The sequence below is a fragment of the Momordica charantia genome (assembly GCF_013281855.1).
Source record: "Momordica charantia cultivar OHB3-1 chromosome 6 unlocalized genomic scaffold, Mcharantia_2.0 BLBB01000006.1, whole genome shotgun sequence".
In the NCBI taxonomy this organism is placed as follows: domain Eukaryota; kingdom Viridiplantae; phylum Streptophyta; class Magnoliopsida; order Cucurbitales; family Cucurbitaceae; genus Momordica; species Momordica charantia.
In genome coordinates this window covers 26,600,150-26,618,819 of record NW_028275164.1, presented here as the reverse complement: position 1 = coordinate 26,618,819, position 18,670 = coordinate 26,600,150, and the positions used below count along the sequence as shown (strand labels likewise).

Below are 18,670 nucleotides of genomic sequence, written 5' to 3'. Positions count from 1 at the left end.
AAACTTAAGTTTAAATAGTGTTTTCTTTTAGTCTTTAAATTTACATTTTAGTCTTTTAATTCATCAAAACAAATCATGTGCCTTTATTAGATTTATGTTGAATTACTTACCCATAAGTTAATGGACCACAAAGATTGAAATAATTTTTTAATGAAAATTTTGAAGACAAATATAAGTTTTAAAAATTTAAGAATCAAAATGACATAAACATAAAAGTTTAGAGATTAAAATTTTATATTTATTATAAGTACGATTTTAAATTTTGATATTGTTGACAATGTTGGGATCTCAATTTTATAGAAATGTTAGACAAAAATATCAATCAAATGTTGATGTACAATATTTGTAACAGAGACAAATTAAAACATTTATAACAAACCTTTAAATTAACAAATAAACAGTTTACCATTTTTAAATAAGTTAAAATTTATTAGAATTAATATTATGTAATGTCGCTTCACTCCTAATGTCGATGTTTTTTTAGTACAAGATGTGGGTAGAGGATCAAACTCACAACCTCTAGGTTGAAGATATATGTCAATTACTACGGAGCTATGTTCGCTTCTAATATTGATATTAAACACATAGACAGATGAGAAATTAATAAAAATGTGGACATGTTGATGAAAATGTGGACATGTTGATGAAAATTTAATACCTCCACCTAAATTCTATTTGCCTTTGGGAGGCTCCCTTCCCCCAGAAATAATTCTATATCCGAAACTTATTTGAAACACCATAATTTTATATTTTAAACGACAAGTCAAATATATTAATAATTTAAATGAAAATATGGCATAAGTGAAGAAGAAATGATATAATAATTTATTTAGACAAATTTAACCACACTAAAAACAATTAACAATTAAGTATTTGATGGAGGGAGGATATCTTAAACCAATTTTCAAAATTCAAGCCCTTTGATGACTTTTTTTTTCCGTGAATTTAATAAATAATGTTGTTTATTCTATTTTATTTTATAAAATTAGAAAATATGTTTTTGTTTTTGTTTTTGAAATAATATGTTTTTTTATTAACTAAAGAAATTATAAATAGCAACTTAATTTCGTACAAACGAAACCATTATAGAATCAAATAAAACCATTTCTCAACCGATAGATGCTAAAGATATAGTTTTCTCTCGAGTATTAATTGAAACTAAAAAACTATACAAAACCAACAAAATTAAACCAGTTTAATCAATTGGCATTATTTGGATTTGAATTTATTTTTTTTCCGTTTCATTCATCGATACGATTTTATTGGTAAATAAATTTGGTCGATTGTTCCATTTCAATTTTCAAAAAATCAATTTCAAGGATAGATTTTTAAATTTTTTCTTAAATCAATAGATCGACTTAATATCATTTTTAGCCTAAAAGTAACAATCTTTACATCCCAATTTTTCCTAAATATTTTTATGCAACAAATGGATTAAGCAATTAAATTGTATAGCCCACGTGAACTCTCCAGAAGAAATTTAATCCCTCTAAAAAGTGAACCCGATGAAAGATTAAAAAAAATATCAACTGACAGATGAATTCAATTTGTACTACCCTTTTTTACAATTTTGTTGAGAAGAAATTGAATTCTCCATCAAATTTATTCTATTTTCTTAATATTATGGTATTCTCTCTCTCGAAACAATCAACAATGTGTTTTCTTTTACATAAACAATGAATGTCATTGCTTCATATGATCCCATGTTACTTGCAAATTACAACTTTCACATCTATTAGCTCTACTCGACACAATTCAAAGAGTTTAACATATCCGATTTGTCGTTTATATTAGAGCCCACCTTGAGAATCGACCGAGAAGGCTTTAAAGAACCATCATATCCATTATCGAAATCGAAGGATTTCGACTTCTTGGTTCCTTTGCTCTTCCTCCTTTGCAGCATAATAGAATTTATATCCTCAACGGTTTCTTTGATACTAACAATTTTCTTTGGAGGTCCTTTTGTTGCAGAAGGTAATGGTACCCCCTCCTCTTCTACTTTTTGTGTAGCATTGCCATTCGAATCATTCTTATCTTCAATACGTGGAGAACCATTTTCTTCAATGGAATGGAGCTCCTTTCGTCCTTCTTGATGATCATTTGTAAGAGACGAAATAGGATGATCTGAATTCAACTTAGCCGTGGATTCTTGACTCGAATTGTCTTGATTTTCATCATGATGACTGCACAAACCAACCTCTAGAGTTGAAGCATTCGATTCAGACGACCTTGAGCCTCCAAGAGTAACAGTTTCTTGGGCTTTAGATGATAGGATTTTCATAAGGAAATGGAAAAGACGGTAGCAGATGTCGAAAAGTTGAAACTTGCATTCTCCATTATCCATTTGAATGCTTTGGAGGGAAGGCGTGTTAGATTAAAAGGAAGGGTTGCGTGAATAGGTTGGAGAGAGTGGAGAAATTTTGGATGAAAAAATGTACCAAATGCATATATACTTTACTTGATGGAGATTATTGTATATGTAATAAAGAATAATTCTTACCTTGAAAGGATGCAACCTTAGCTCCAAAGAGTTTGTTTTCCTCTTAATCTATCTCTCTCTCTCCTATAAGAAGAGTAAAAGCAGTTCAATAGTAATATATCATATGGCATTACTTCAAAACAAAGGCAAGACTGACTTCCAAAAGATCCCAATTCAAAGCATGGAAATTACATTTTTCTCCAACACCCGTAATAACCACGTTACAGTTTTGATACCCGAAAAAAGAACGTTTTTCATTTGTCTTTATGACAGAGGTCTAAATAAAGAGCTTTCACTTACACACCAATAATAAGCCTTCAAACATTTATATGTAACTATTAAGAGATACTATAAATTTCGTCTAGCAATTCTAATGATCTGACATTGATGTGTCAAATTATCCTTGTGATCAGTGAAACAATGTTGTAAGTGATTCATGCAAATAATAACAAAGAAATTGAAAATAGTATAATAGGGGAGAAGACACTGACTTGTGAGAATAGTAATTCTAACCAAAGTACGTTTTTTGAGAAAGGCACTCATTTAAGTACTATTTAATCAAGTGCTATTTCGGAATATTTAAAGTATAACCACCAAAAAAACACCATAAAACAATAGAAAAATGTAGTCTTAAATTTTAATTAGCTAAAAAAGATTTTAATGAATTAAAAAACTTGAGCCAATTCGAGCCTAGTTTAGTGAATAAGATACTTATTACCATCCCAAAAAGTCCATTGTTCAATCATTATTGAACTCAAACTAAAAAAAATAGGGACAGGGAAAAGAATTATTCATATAATCATTGGGGAACTTGTCCCTAGCAAGGAACAAGATGCTAAATATCATATAAAGGAAAGTTTCTATGAACATCTCTCCTATTAACATTATAATTTAGGCGAAGTCAAGTAAACCACACAATTGTATATGATAAAATAGTAACAAAATTATTAAAAGACACAGAAACCTGTTGATCTACAAAAATGGATAAAGAAGCTACTTGATGTGTGGTAGAAGGATGACATTAAATTGGAATTCGCCCACAGAGACGCCAATAAGCTCCTTCATGAAAAAGAGATTTCTCAAAAACCCATATATCGCGAACAAGGACCTGAAAAGAGTAGTAGAACGTATAATAAAAAATGATAGATGAATCATGATAAGCTGTTAGGCCTTGTTTACTTCAAGGAAATAAAAATCAAGGAATGAAATGAAAATTTTCATTTACTTTGATGGTGTTTACTAAAAGGTAGGAATATAATCAATTGGTAAAACTCATCTCAAACTTAAGAATCACCTCCAAAAAAGGTAATTGGCTAAAAAGAGTAATTAGCTAGAAATAAGGATAGGGTATTCTAGTAATGGTTATATATTTTACCAACATAAGGTTAGCTAAGTGGTAATTGACATCTATCTCTATCTAAGAGGTCATGAGTTCAAATCCTTACCCCCACTTATTGCAAGTAATGGTTATATATTTGATTCATTTTCTAATCCAAGGCAATTTTAAGGTAAAATGCACACTAAGGGTAGAAAAGGCACTAAAAATAGTTGTTCATACTCGACTTCACAGGCTAAGAACCAACCTATCAAATTATTTTGCTTACGTGTACTTCGACTAATCTCACGGGACAACCATCTGACCCTACAATATTTGGTGCCGGAAAATACACCGGAATTACTATTCCTAAGATAGGTGGTGGCCATCATGGGGTTTGAACTCATTTCCTCTTAATTAGCCCTAGCTCCTTTGGACCAAATGGACCACCTATGATGGTTAAAATTCAAGTCAAATTTTAAAACTAAAAAAAAAAAAAGGAAAAAAGAGGTAGTTTTTAAGAAACATGAAATAAATATCAAATAAATGGTGAGAAAGCTAGAATGATATTTTATAAACTACAAGCTAAATCATTATCGAACGTACCTACTGGGGCTTGAAAATTTTAAGTGTCATTTTGATTTCAATGATGCCAACTGGTATTCTAACATTAATTGGAGGAACGAGAGAGCAAATATGATATTAATTTGGACAATGTTCATACACTTACCTCCTTAGATTTATCTCCCGCAACAACTGCGCCTTCAGAATTATATGCTTCAAACTTCTACACAAATGGAATTAGAAGAGAGAAGCTTAGAAGACTTCACGGGGGTCAGATTTCTAGAAATCATGGATGAAACAATAATCTTAATATGTTTATTGCTAAAAAAGAAGTTTTGTTTGAAAATTATAGATCAATTAAATCTTCTGATATTCCTAATTAAATTCTATGAATAAAAAGAAGAGAAAACACATTTTTAAAAGTTTACCATTTAGGGAATAATTTTATTTGGTCCTTTATAGTAAAAACTATGAGCTTCAAACCAGTTTGTGCCCAATGGGTCTCACAAAAAAAATTAATAATAAATAAATAAATAGCAGTTAAACAAAATAGATCTAAATGGTCTACAGTGTGGTATTATATATTGTGCCACATAAGCTTCTAACTACTGTCATTTTTTAGGCCTAAGGAAGAATTAACTTGAAGAAACATAAAATATTTAAAACTATTTCTAAGATTATAGAAACACCGTCGAGTAACAAATTTTGGAGGATGAAATAGAATAATTTCTAACATTACAATGGCATATATTTACCCACCAAATAAATAAAGTTGATAAAAAAAGTAATAATATAAATGTGCAAGAAGATTTACAAATAATTAATATTACTACTATTGTCCCAATGTGAAAGCTCTACACTATCTGCAACTACTATTGTTTTCCTCAAGAGAAAGAGAAAAAGAAAAACTAAGATATTGAATATTTACTTCCTTAATATAGCTTTTATGCGCATGTTACTTCCCGAAACAAAAGAAGGTGCATCGAGGAGCTCTATCTAGGAAAAATCCAGAATCACATTACTATGTCAGTAGATCTATCATCCATAAAATTAGAAAATCATGCATAAACATAAGCCCTGCTACAAGATTACCAAACATATAACTAGAAGCAAAGATAAGGACATAGATACGACACTACACGGATACGGTGGCACATCATTTTATAAAAATCTAGGACACGGATACGACAAGGACACGTTTAGTAAAATAAACAATGTTTTTAAGTATATATCATTTTTATACCAGAAGAAAATTAAAAGTAATAAAGCATTAAAAATGATAAATTTTATGCATTTTTTTTACTTAAAAGAATGAGTTTGATATATTTTACTCTAAAAATTTATTATTTTGTCATTGCTTTATACATGACTAACAAGTATCAAATCCATATTCACTTTAAATAACTAGTGTGTTTTTTTTCACTTTATCACTTTATATAACTAGTGTGTGACACACATCTATTGCGCTAATAACTGTTTAATAAAAGTCGGAGTGTCCTACATGGACCTGTTACCCAAATTGAAGTGTCTGTGCTTCTTAGAATATAACTATAAGGCCTCACTAGTCACTACAACTTCTAGAAGATGTTAGTTGTACTTAGAATATAACTATAAGGCCTCACTAGTCACTACAACTTCTAGAAGATGTTAGTTGTAATTACGCATGAAGTTCCATGTACATGTATGAAACTGCTAAGAGTATAGGAACGAGAATAGGTATAACTTTCAGTATACCTGCTTCGCTAGAATCTCGAGTGTAAGCTGCATGAAAACCTTTTCGAGGTCATTTCGATCAACACCAATCTGTGTATACACAGAAAAGAATGGGTATAAGATTGCAATAGAAATTATATGGCTTGGACAATCCATTCTAAATTTCTAAGTAGTGGAAGCATTATACCAAACAGGAGTGCAGTTTTTTCAATTACATGTTGGATATATGCAAATTACACTCTTTAATAAAGAACTTAACACACTCTGTGACCACTGGCGATGGTTTGAACCATTCAACTAATGGGTCACGATTATAAGGGGATCCCTCAGGGATGGGTATCATATTAGTCATGCTTTTGAAATTAATGACAAACAATCTTGTGAATATGGCTGTAGATAGATCTTTGGCTGAAATATTAGACAGCTGCCTGCTGCCTGGAAACTTAATTGTTCGGGAAAAAAAAATAGACTAGGAATTTCTGAAATAAACTATTTTCTCTTCTTCTCAATGATCCTTTTAGGAAAACGCAGAAATTATTTGGCTTAACTTCATTAGTTCCTTTGGTGCACTGGGCTGGAAAGAAATCAAACTTTTTTTTTTGTAGAAAAAGAGTGAAGACCTCTTTTCTTTCTTGGACAATGTCCTTTTTTTCCCAACTTCTTGGGGTAGGCTTAGCAAGCAACCAAGCATATTTGTAATTACTCTTATTTCTGATTTTCTGACTAATTGAAGGGCTTTTCTATAATCTCCCTTAGCCTTCCCCTTTTCTTTTAGATATCTCATTACTCTTGTCTATCAAAATAAATAAATGAACCATTCATAAAATAGAGGGATCAAGAAAAAAGACTGAAAATTCTGGATTGAGGCACATGAAGCACAGACCTAAGATAAAATATGTCCTCTATCCAAGGTTCATCAACACTTCTTTCCCGACATGCTTCAACAGAACTTGTTTTTAGAGAGAGAAACAGTTTCATTGATATATGAAATTAGAGATATAAAAGGGAGAGCAAAAGGGATAAATCCCTATCCACGAGAGTTACAAAAAACATCTCCAATTGGATACCAAATCAGTAAAACTATAATGATGGAAAGATGGAGAACATTTACACAAAGATATGACCAAAGAAACAATGGATTCAAAAAATCGATCAAAGGGGAGCTATTTGCCTTGGCAAATTCGATGATTTCTTTCCATCCACAGGGACCAAAAACCCGTGCAGACAAAGTGCATCCGTAGAAGCTTTTTCTCCTTGTTGAAAGGGTGGCCCGTGAGAAGGAAAGTAAATGCGCTGCTAGCTTCAGAGGGTAGAGGACTTTGCCATCCAAAAGAATAAATGATTATGTTCCAATAATTCATAGAGAAGATACATGTTGTAAATAAATGACCCTGTGACTCTCCATTTTCTTTACAGAGAACATACTAATGGGGAGAGATTTGCATATATGGCATTCTCCTTTGCAATTTATCATGCGTGTTGATAGTATTTAACTAACCTCACAAAGAAAGAACTTAATCTTTTTAGGGTATTGTTCGCTCCATGTAGACTTGTATAGGAAGGGGGCTTCTTCATTTGGAAAGGTAGAAAGACATATCACGGGTCAGTGAGCTGGTCGAGAAGAGGCCCAATGGGCCTATTTTGCATATATCACCTTCCGTCAAAGGGCAACATCCTCCACCAAATAACGCCAAATCCATTTGGCAAGAAGGGTTTTGTTCTTAGATTTGAAGATATAAATCCAAAGGCCTACTTAGTTTCCCAATCTACCCTCTTTTCTTTCTTTTTTTTTTTTTTTGATATCCGTGTGTCCGGACCAGCTTACGCGCACCACGACTATTCACGGGCCACCCGCCTAACCCTACTACATTTGGTTGACAAGGAAACTCGTAGGATATTAAATCCTAAGTAGGTGGCCACCATGGTTTGAACCCATTCCCTCTAAGTCCTTTGCTATTTACATTGGCCTCATTGACCACTTGGGTCATCCCATGATGGTTTACCCTCTTTTCTTTTTCTTTGATGCCTTTTTTTTTTTAATAAGAAACCAGGGAAATATATTCAAAACCACTTTCCAATGCCCACCAAGAAACAATATGCTTTATTTCTTTATCATCAAAGAGACATCTATTCCTTTCTTTGATGTATTTTCAAGAGAACTCGTGTCCATTGTGCAACTAAATCCTCTTACAAATCCAATATTATTTATATGCCAAAAGATAATAGCAGCCCAGAATAAGAAAATGGAATGAAAACCTTCTAGTTTTCTAGAAACGTGGTCATCTCCCTTTGTATAAGCTAGACTTGTGAACTAATTCTGCGAACCACTTCCTATGTAATAGGAAGAGATATTTCCTAGTTAGAAAGAGGAATTTGAAGGGAAAAAAAAAGAAAAGAACTTATCATTTTGAAATAATGAAAATTAACATTGTTGAAAAGAAACAAACTCCAAAAAAAGAGCGAATGAGAGAAAAAACAATGCTCTGAAAAGACTAGCGCTTCTAAGAACAAATGGAACAACAAAGAAAATAAAAAAATACAAGCCCATGAACCAAAAATAACCCCGCACAAAAATATATACAGGCACCTATCCACAAGAAAAAAATATCAATAAATAGTGCAGGAGTAAATTTAGAATCTAAGGTAAACATTTAAAAATATATATGAACTACAAAGCTTTCAAATTGCTCTAGCACAAGTCCGAAGTCCCATCTCCATCTCCCCTAAGCTTCTTACTAAACGAAAAACTAACCTTAATCATCTCGGTTAGATGCAAGCTATATGCAAACTTACCATTGCTTCCAAAATACCTTTAAAACTGAAATAAGGGCCAGCAATAGAAATCCACATAAGTTAAATACATAGCAGAACTTCAAGACAACTCCAGAATTCATGGAACTTGGGAAAACTAGTATTTGCCTACAGTTCCTATCGATAATCACCAAGTTAAGGAACACTTCAAAATGCACCACAAAGAGCGAAAATAGTAAGAGAACACTGTTGGCAAAATTTAAGTGATAAATAGCCTTTTCCACTTTGTGGATTGGGGTAGATGCCTTGTGTTCCCTTCTTTTTAAACTCCGCTTTCTCTAATGAATTCTCACTTAAAAACTTGAAAAGGTTGAATATCCTTTTCCCTTTTGTGGCTTGGGGTAGATGACCTTTCTAAATATGAAAAACTTCAAAAGTTAAAGTGGAACTGGAATTTGAATCAGGTTGCAGTAAGATGTATCACATAAATAATCTTATTATGAGGAACTTTACAAATGCATGATAGGCAGGAATGTGAGTTAATTATAGTACTTGCCATTCTAGCTCGTAATGTGCGGATCTTAACAACTGGTACAATCATTTCCCAGTAAACTTTCTTCCATTTGGATTCCCTAAGTTTGATTTCATTCTTTAACGCCTGAAGGTGAGACCAAAGTAACAAGTTAGAATCTGTATAATCAGTCACAAATTCAATAAAAATTTTCCTTAGCAAAAAAGATAATCTGTGTAGTCAGAATAAGAGCTGGGCAAGTATTGATAGAAAACGTTGACAAGAGAATAGATACCCAGTCTCAAAGCAGTCATAAGAGGAAAAGAAAAAGGAAAGTGCACGTACTGAATACATATTCTCTGTGACTGCTTTTCTCAACGATGTTTTGTCACCATTTGCTATCAAAGTGTTTATCTGGTGAAAATCAATAAATCAAGGGTCAGAAATTTCAGTATAGCCTTATTGTTGCAAGATTGGAAAGCAGTAATCTGTTAGTTTTTTAGAGGTCCCCTCGGTCCCTGCCCTTAAGCTGTTTCTCCCCACTTTTGTTCATTTCATTCTGTTTCTTATCCCAAAAAAAAGGGTCAGAAATATTAAAACAAATAAAAAGTAGAATAATGTCCAATGAGAAGGCAATGGTTTCATTAATCATATGAGATGTCTATCTGACCCTACATACCTCAGATGCAGCAACCATAAGGCTTTAAACTCATAAACATTAGTTGGTACTCTCTTAATGTAATTGCTTCCTTAGGTGGTACCAGTACCTTTAATGGAGTCTCACATAACCATTTACGTAGAATGCACAAAGTTCTTTTGAACTAACACTATACTAGAACCTCCAAGACAACTAGCATTAGACATCAACCCTCAAATTAACCAAGTTCAGTGCCGACCTTCATCCATTCTCTCACTCACACAAGAAATCTGGGATGCAACCATGGAAATGCTTTAGCAAAAATAAGTAATTAAAATAACCAAAGTGAGGATAGCTCAATGGTAATTCACATATATCTCCAACCAAGAGGTTGTGAGTTCGATCCCCCACCCCCACATACTGTACTAAAAAAAAGTAATTAAAATAAATAGAAGTAGATGACACGTTTTCATTTTATCTTGAAACACTTGATCGTGTTTTTTATATCACCGCCAACTTACAGAAAGAAAATGATAATGCATTTCATAAAGCACTTTGTACAACAGTATATATTATGATACGAGAATCTTGAATACCTCTTTATATAAATTTACTGCCTCTACGTAAAATTTTTGCTTTGAGTACCCCTTCTTTCTTAATTTTGCAATTGCATAAGCACTTTTTAGCTGCAAAACAAACAACAGAAACTCCCTAAATTACAGGAAAGAAAGGCATCATACCAATATTAGATACGCTTCATAAAACTTTGATGGCATTTATTACTTCCACACAATCACAAGTTATGCTCTACATTATCATTCAGCGCAGATAAATTCATTTCAGAGGCGCTGTGTTAGACCTCCTATTGTTAATGTCTATGTTAGGAGGGGCAAAAATGGAAATCCCTCAGTAAGTTAGTTATATGGGATTGTGGAGAGAGAGATAGGAAGTTGTGGGATAAAAGTGGGAAGTTAGTAGGATGTTTTAATGTTGTTGTGTTTTATGTTGTTCAGTTGAACTCTGTGGAGAGATAACCGGCCCTCTCGAATTGGCTGGATTAGTGTGTTTGTACTTTTGTTTGGTGTTTTGTATTTGAATTCCAAGAAGAAGTAAGGAGTTTCCTTACACGCTGCCAACATATATTGGGCAGAAATTGTTTCAGAAGTAAGGTATGATCAAGGGATAAGTTCTGAGCATTGAAAGAAACCAAGGGAGAGGGAAGTCAAAGACTGAACATTGGACATTGCAGCCCTAGAAGAACACTGATGAATAAGTTAACTTGCAGCACAATAGCTCAAAATCCAAAGGCTGAAATGGCATAACTTCACCTCTAAAATGATATCATCTTTTGTTCTTCTCCAACCACTTCTTGTGAACCATCTGACATAGAAACATTGAAGATCCTTAAAACATGAACGATAAATTCCATAAATAGCAATAAATATATAATTAGATAAATAAACAGCTTGCTGGGTTATGCAGCTGTCGTTTAACTAATGTAACAAAAGGCATAGAGAAGAAACATGAAAATAAATCAATCAAGGAACAATTTAATACACATTAAAGGTAACTTAGAAGCTGGGGAAAATGGTCCCATCGATGTATACCAAGCATCACAACCATTTTCCAGCTGCCAAAATAATAACGGCATAAAATTGTTCACTCTGCAGGTAACTCAATTACAAAATGGAGATAGTGAGATAATATCAGCAAGATTGACAACCTTACATGAACAACATCTATTCTATAGGTTTTACAACTATGTACTTGAGTTCTAACAATATCAGCAAATTCTGGGTATGTATATACAACTGTGTTTGTTTCCATGTTGACACACACATGGTGAGGGCCAGTTTCTTTAAAGATTGTCATTCAGATTCTACCACCAATATTAACTGGCAAAAAACGTATATAAATGTCATTAGAAACAGAGGCTAACAGAAGCCAACAGGGCTTATTAGGCTACCAACTTGGCTTGACTTAATATCTATTTAGACACAACAATTTTGTAAGTATAGGGGCTGCTCTTTCATCTAACCTTGCTGAAGCACAGCGGATTTGTGGGGGTGTAAGGCAGGGGAATGGTCTTTGGAATATTTGGGATTAAGACTGGGAGGAAATCTTAAAGGCAAAAGCTTCTGGGATACTGTTGAAGAAAAAGTCAGCTCTAAGTTGTCGAAATGGAAAGATTATTTGGGTTAGGAAGACTAACTTTGACGAATGCGGTGTTGTCTAGCATTCCCCTCTACTGTTTCTCCGTTTTTCTTTGCCCCAAATCTATAATTAGAAGACTTTAGAAATATTTGAGGGACTTCTTATGGAAAGGTAAGGATAATGACGGTGGTTCAAATCTAGTGAGCTGGAAGTTGACTTCTTTGCCCTTTTGTAAATGAGGGTTGGGTGTGGCCTGTGGGCAATCTGGAAGCTAGGAAGTTGAGTTAGCTCACAAAGTGGGGCTGGAGACACATGAGAGAACCTAATGCTTTATGGAGGAAAGTGGTCGCTAGCATGTATGGAAGTTTAAAGAACCAGTGGATCCGTTGGTGTAGTGCTCAAACTCGCTATAAAAGCCTTTGGGTTGCGATAGCTAAATGTTGTGGTCTGGTGGACAGATGATATAAATGCATGCTGGGAATGGAAGAATCATTCAGTTTTGGTTTGACGAATGGGCTGGATACGGTCACTTTTGTATCAGATTTTCAAGAAGCTTTAGAATCATCCAACACAAAGAAGCCACGGTCCAGCAAATGTGGTCTGAAGAGTCCCTCTTGGCTCTCATGGAGCCTGGTTACTAAAAGAAACCTCACAGAAAGTTAAAGTGAAGAGTGGACTAGTCTGCTACAGCATATATCCTTGTTTGAACCAAATGCAGGCAAGACTATAGAGTTTGGAGTTTAAGCAGGTGTGGGAGCTTAACGGTGAGTTCCTTGACCTCAAAAATCACTGATTAATGCAATCCTATATCTCCTGATCTGATCCATAGCATGTGGAGCTCTAAAATTCCCAAAAAGGTGAAGGTTTTCCTTTGGATTCTGTGCCAGGAAAAGTCAAACACTTGTGACAAGCTGCAGAAACAAAAGCCAAATATGGCTATCCCTCAAGCTGGTGTGCCTTGTGGAAAAAAAGATTTGGAGTCTCACACCATCTTTCCTTATTTTGTGAGTTCGTTGCAGCTGTGGTCCAAAACTTTTTGGAAGTTTGGTTTGAGTTGGGGCTTCCGTAAGTATTGTACTTGTAAGGAGGCTACACTTCAGCTTTTCATTGGCTCCCCGTTCAAAAAGGAAGCTCTTGTTATTTGGCAAGACGTGGTATCACCTACCTTATGGAGGATTTGGTCTGAAAGGAATCAAAGGGTCTTCAAAGTAAAGAACGTTTTTTGAGTGTTTTTGGGAACTTGTTCTTACTTTTGCTTCTTCATGGTATCTCATATAAAGATCTTTGGAATTACAGCTTTGTGAATTTTAATGCCAATTGAAAATCTTTTTTGTAATCATTGGTTCTAAGGAGTTTGCTTTCCCCCTTCTTTGATAATGAAATTCTCCGTTTCTTATCATAAAAATTTTTAAAAATTAAAAAAAAAATGGTCCCTCAAAAGAAGAGGAGTTCTCATGGTAAAATCCTTGATCCCCAAGCTTTTCAACTAGAGCAATGGCATCAATCTTTCTGCTGTAGATATTATCTGGAAAGCTAATATCCCAAAGAGGTGAAGGTTTTTCTTTAGATTTTTGTGAACGAAGGGCTGAACACTTGCTGCATACTCCCAAAAAAGAGTGGCAACTTGATCTCCATCCCCTAGCTTGTGCATGCTGCGGACTGTGGAGAAATAATGAAGAAAACCTGGTACATCTCTTATTCACCTGTAACTTTTCAGCCTCTTGTTGGCTTGTCTGTTAAGCAGATTTAGTTAGTAATTGGTTTGTCTGTTAAGCAGATTTTTTTTTTTAAATTTAATTACTTAGCAGTAACTTGGTTAGAAGGCAATCTCTATAACTAGATGGATGATCTTTTGTATTTCACAACCTTTTTTAATGAATAAAGATTTCTTTGGTGTTATCTTGGAGATTTAGATGGAACACCCCTTCCCGGAAAAATTGTCATAATTTTCTCCAACTTGGCACGAATTTCCCAAAAGATTCATTCTCAATAATGATCAACCTTGTCTTTTTCTTTTTTGGTTATCCGTGAGTGTCCAAGCCAACTTGCACACACATCAACTAATCTCGCGGGGCAGCCGTCGGACCCTACAACATTTAGTACCAAGAAACACATAAGAATTAATTTCTAAAGTAGGTAGCCATCATGGGGTATGAACCATTCCCTCTAAACTTACTATAGCCCCTTTGGACCAATAAGCCACTCGTGATAGTTAATGATGATTGACATTGTCCTTTGTCAATGAAAGTTTTCTTGTTTCTAATAAATTTATCAATCTATATTTATCCTGTGACTCAAGAAATTAATTCATATCATTCTCAATACGAAATTTGGTAGGAAAATTACAACACAACATATTTTTTGGGCCATTTTACCTAATTGTTTAGTGAGCATCGTACTCCATGATACATTTAAACATCATCGAAGCTTTTCCACAACCATAGCCACTTCTCATAAGTCCAGTCCCAGATGAAATATTATACTGGACTGTTCTTGTATCTGAAACAAATATTATGCTTTTGATCCAATAATTTCTCTCAAATCACCTAGAGTATGGAAAAACATGGGGAGTGGGGACAAACTAAAGTTTTCTTCCACTGATGAAATTTTAGATTAGGACATGAGATAATCAACCAAATCAATAAGAGGAAAAAAAAACCTCCTATTAAGCGTTCTTACTTTTCATTTTATCAATGAGAAGTCTAATTTCCTATTAAAAAAGAAAAAAATGTCCAAACACTGAAAATAAATATTAAAAATAATTACTCACAGGTAGTTTTTGTGAGGTGAAACTATGTGGTAAATAGTTCGCAATGCAACTGAAATTAAATAAAAAGCAAGTTGATAGCCTCTAATTAGCTCGATTTGCACATGTTTTTCTGGTTGATGGGAGGGGAGTGTAGAAAGAGATAATATCAAACATTAAAAAGTAGTTATTTAGGATCCAGCTAACCTTTGCCAAAATGGAATAGGTTGACGAGGTGAATAAGGTTCATATATGAATCCAGGACTCAACATGGATACTTTAAGGGCTCCCTGCATGCGTGGTTTAAGAACTAAAGTATCAAAATATTTTTTTCCGGCATATGAAAGACTAAAAGATTTGACAACTCATCTTCAATGAAAACTATGGCGAAAGAAACTAAAACCTAAAATAATGTTAACATTCAGCTATTTGTCCATAAAAATCAAACTTCTGGGGTAAATTGATATTAAAACTTCTCATAGAAGTGGTTAATTCGAGGTGCATGGTACAAGAACAATATGGAATGAATAACACTGGATGGTTTCTTTCCTAGACTGGTTGAAAGGGTCCATCATTCTTGTCCATAGAAAAAGTTCTCTCAAGGTATCAATTCTTTAGACTTGTAATGTGAATCATGTCATTTCATTGGAAAGAACATGGAAATTCAAAATTGTCATGCCGCCTTCTCACTATGACCTTAGAGAGAAAATCATCATAATTGAATTTGTAGTAGCTGTCGACATGATCCATAAAGTGGTTCTACAAATTTTCCAAAATTTGAAATTTCTACATGTCAATCCAAAAAAAAAAAAAAACCCTTATCATCATTTCTATGGAGTTGGGAGACAAGGTTCTGTGAGAGTTTGGGATGTTTTTAGATAATGGATTAAGAATGTCATCGATCAGGATCCCCTTTTAGAGTTTCATCTAGTTAGTGTATGTTCATCGAGATTCGAATCAAATTAGGTAAGTTCAAGTCTTGATTTCTTTTTGGATTGATCGGTTGAATCTTGGAGATTAATAGTTGTTATATGACAAAATAGCAAAAAACAAGTATGCCACATCAGGATTCCTCCATCCCATAAAAGGGGGAAACTGCAACACCTTCTCCACCACCACCCTACACTCCCTTGTTACAAGCCAAGGAAACCCCAAAACCTCCAAGAGCCGATCCCAAGTAAACTAGATGAACTGGCAACTCCACAGAATAAGCACTTTTCCAGCATTCGCCTACTTCTAAAGAACTTCTTGGCTTTTAGGCACAGCACGACTCAATGGCCTCAAAATAATCTCTAACCCACGCCACCAACCCCAACCCCAAACTCACTTTCATTGATTTTCCCCTACAAATCTTCTCAATATCGATTTTCTTCCCTTAATCTTTCCTATGAAACATAAATTTCTTCTCCTCCACCCTCACAGTGAGGGTAGAGTCTTTTTTGACTCTCGTAAGTCTCATGCTTTAATTTTCCCAAAAAGTATTCATATTGTAGTTGCCTCGTGATTATTGTTGATCGTGTTTTTAAAAAGAAAAAAAAGTCATTTGGTTGAAGGAGGTCCTATCTGGTAAATGTTTTTCTTTCGTTGATGTTTAACAAAAGGATTAACATGCTCAATTTTGCTTGGGTAAAGGACAAGTCAGTGTTATCGTCAACTTTCAGTTGCTATTTGATCCTTCCTTATCGCCTAAAGCAAGTCTTCTTTGGGTAAACGGTCTTAAAACGCTTATTTCCGAGTACGATTTACATGTAATCAGAAAACTTTTGAAGGGAAAAGCCGAACAACTTTTGAATGTTTCAGTATAGCCAAAATCAAAGTTGCACGGTGTGCCCTCTCCAATCTTTTTGCAAACTATTCCCCTAGCCTAGCATCATTTGTTCTAATTGGGAGGCTATTTTGTACTAACTTTGTCTTAGTTGTATCTTTATTCCTTTTATTTGTTCTTCTTCCCTCCCCTTTATTTCACCCCTTTGAACAATTTTTGTTCCTTTTCATTTATCGATGAAAGGTCCGTTTCTTGTTAAAAAAAAAAATAAAAGGATTAACATGTGATTAAATTCAAAAAACAAGACCACCCTTTTTTGTCTTCAAGGTGTACGAGTGATAAAAGAGAGTAAAAACCAATGATCGTTTATCTTAATATTCTAAGGTGATTTATTTCCTATGAGTTAAACTTGTAAAGTGAATTTGGATTGAACCAGCATTCCCTTCTAATGTGGCTGATGGAGTGGAGGAAATGCTCTGTGTCAATAAGCATATTTATCTTTTTACATGATATCATAGTATCACTTGAAAGGATAAATGAGCAACAATCAACATTTTCAAAATAGGAAAGCTGGTGATCGAGCTATTTTCGTGATCTACATTCATTAGAAGTTTGGATAAACTCACCATTTGCCGTACTTGTGGAGGGGCCTTTGCTTGTGTCGTCACCGACCTAATGCCATGTGAGAAGATTGATAACTCAGCAGCCTAAACAAAACAAAAATGATTCTTGATGAACTTGAAAAACAAATACCCTTTCACAAAAAAATTGTTTACAAACTCGTATTAAGTTCAGGAAATTACCACTGCAGAACTTATTTTATGTCCTCGAGGTAGTGGAAACGCAGTTTGACTGTTACTGAGGAAAGAAGAAGTTTTCTGAATACCCAATTGACTACCTGAACCAACCGAAAACCATATCAATTTTAAGTTTCTGCAACTAAGTGTGAGCCTGTGAGGTAAGAAAGTTATTTTAAAAGAATCACCAAACTTACCATTTGTAATACCACACGAATAGATTGTTGAATTTGCAAGCCTGAGCTTCAAACAATAGCATTGTTAGACCAAAATAAGTAACTGAAATATATTCAATCCTCACTACGTAAAAAAGAAAGAAAAAACAAACATCCCTGACAATGTCGCAAAGAAAATGAGAGTAAATAATATAGATTCCAATAACAATCTTACAGCAAGAAGCAACATGAAAAAGAAAACACTACATTCCATCAGTGTTTTACTTTTCAACGAGCTGAATAATCATAAGACAGGTCATTACCTACCCGAGCTTTCTCAGTGCCCAAACAAGCAAAATTATAAATAAGAAAAATAGTCGAAAGTGTAATTTTCCTTATTACCAGCCTCTCAACTCTACATTCCTGTAACCCAGACAAAAATCAAATTAATTAAAAACGAACACTTACCAGGAAGTAAATGCTCGATTTTGCGCCGTGCGATGCAAAGTTTGGACTGCGCGAAAGCTTCTGAAATTCATTTCTAGTCCCAAATCTGAAAACCTCTGGTGCGATCTCCGATCATGAAAAGCAAGAACAAGAATCAAGATGGTGACAGGAAGAGAGGTTTTGCCTTGGAACTTGGAAGGGTTTAAGGAACGAAGAAATGAATTGAGACTGATGCGCGCGTTGCCTTATTGGGCCATAATGTTTTGGCTTGGCCCAAGCTATTACTTTGTGCTTTTTTCAATTATTTTTTTCTTTTGATAATAAGTGGTTCTTTGAATGATATATGCCTAATTCAAGTTGGCAATCTGATTTTATTTCAAAGAGATCAATTTATACCTCCGGTTGAATCAATAAAAACCATAAACTTTAATAAATGATTCAATTTACACCATTATTACATTAGGGTATGATTAAAAAATTGTTAGTGTCTATTTATCACGCATGTGTAAACTTCTTTAAAATATTAAACATATGGTTTTCTAATAATCTAGAAATGTGACGTGTGAACTTCACAATGTAACATAAATTTGTATTTTAATGTATGAAAAGTAGCATATCATATTTGTTGAAAATTAT

At 34.0% G+C, this 18,670-nt stretch overlaps 2 protein-coding genes across 4 annotated transcripts; both read right to left on the bottom strand.

Moving 5' to 3' along the window:
* Positions 1–1,511: 1,511 nt before the first annotated feature.
* Positions 1,512–3,553, bottom strand: LOC111025690 (uncharacterized). Of its 2 annotated transcripts, none has more exons than XM_022303589.2 (3): positions 3,477–3,553; positions 2,501–2,563; positions 1,512–2,351 (listed from the first exon to the last, which is right to left on the bottom strand). In XM_022303589.2, exon 3 carries the CDS (start codon positions 2,342–2,344, stop codon positions 1,742–1,744), a length of 603 nt encoding a protein of 200 aa, XP_022159281.1. In that variant the 5' UTR covers positions 2,345–2,351; positions 2,501–2,563; positions 3,477–3,553; the 3' UTR covers positions 1,512–1,741. The 2 variants fall into 2 exon arrangements, with proteins under 2 accessions (XP_022159281.1, XP_087981859.1); XM_088125733.1 differs by having other exon boundaries at positions 3,444–3,520.
* LOC111025682 (Mitochondrial inner membrane translocase complex, subunit Tim44-related protein) lies at positions 3,174–18,273 on the bottom strand. Of its 2 annotated transcripts, XM_088125732.1 has the most exons (13): positions 18,056–18,273; positions 17,630–17,670; positions 17,439–17,533; positions 17,262–17,342; positions 15,078–15,160; positions 11,299–11,350; positions 10,567–10,656; positions 9,679–9,747; positions 9,379–9,480; positions 6,093–6,161; positions 5,287–5,354; positions 4,525–4,581; positions 3,174–3,587 (listed from the first exon to the last, which is right to left on the bottom strand). In XM_088125732.1, exons 1-13 carry the CDS (start codon positions 18,124–18,126, stop codon positions 3,473–3,475), a joined length of 993 nt encoding a protein of 330 aa, XP_087981858.1. In that variant the 5' UTR covers positions 18,127–18,273; the 3' UTR covers positions 3,174–3,472. The 2 variants fall into 2 exon arrangements, with proteins under 2 accessions (XP_087981858.1, XP_022159272.1); XM_022303580.2 differs by lacking the exon at positions 5,287–5,354 and having other exon boundaries at positions 18,056–18,268.
* Between the last annotated feature and the right edge of the window lie 397 nt (positions 18,274–18,670).

What these genes read in the sequence shown, in the direction of transcription:
- LOC111025690 (XM_022303589.2), bottom strand. Translation starts at nt 2,344, where the DNA reads ATGGATAATGGAGAATGCAAGTTTCAACTTTTCGACATCTGCTACCGT.
- LOC111025682 (XM_088125732.1), bottom strand. Translation starts at nt 18,126, where the DNA reads ATGAATTTCAGAAGCTTTCGCGCAGTCCAAACTTTGCATCGCACGGCG. An exon ending in CAGTAAATTTATATAAAGAG is followed by an intron (nt 9,748 to 10,566) that starts GTATTCAAGATT and finishes GATTTTCACCAG; the next exon opens with ATAAACACTTTGATAGCAAA. An exon ending in CGGGAGATAAATCTAAGGAG is followed by an intron (nt 3,588 to 4,524) that starts GTAAGTGTATGA and finishes TACTCTTTTCAG; the next exon opens with GTCCTTGTTCGCGATATATG.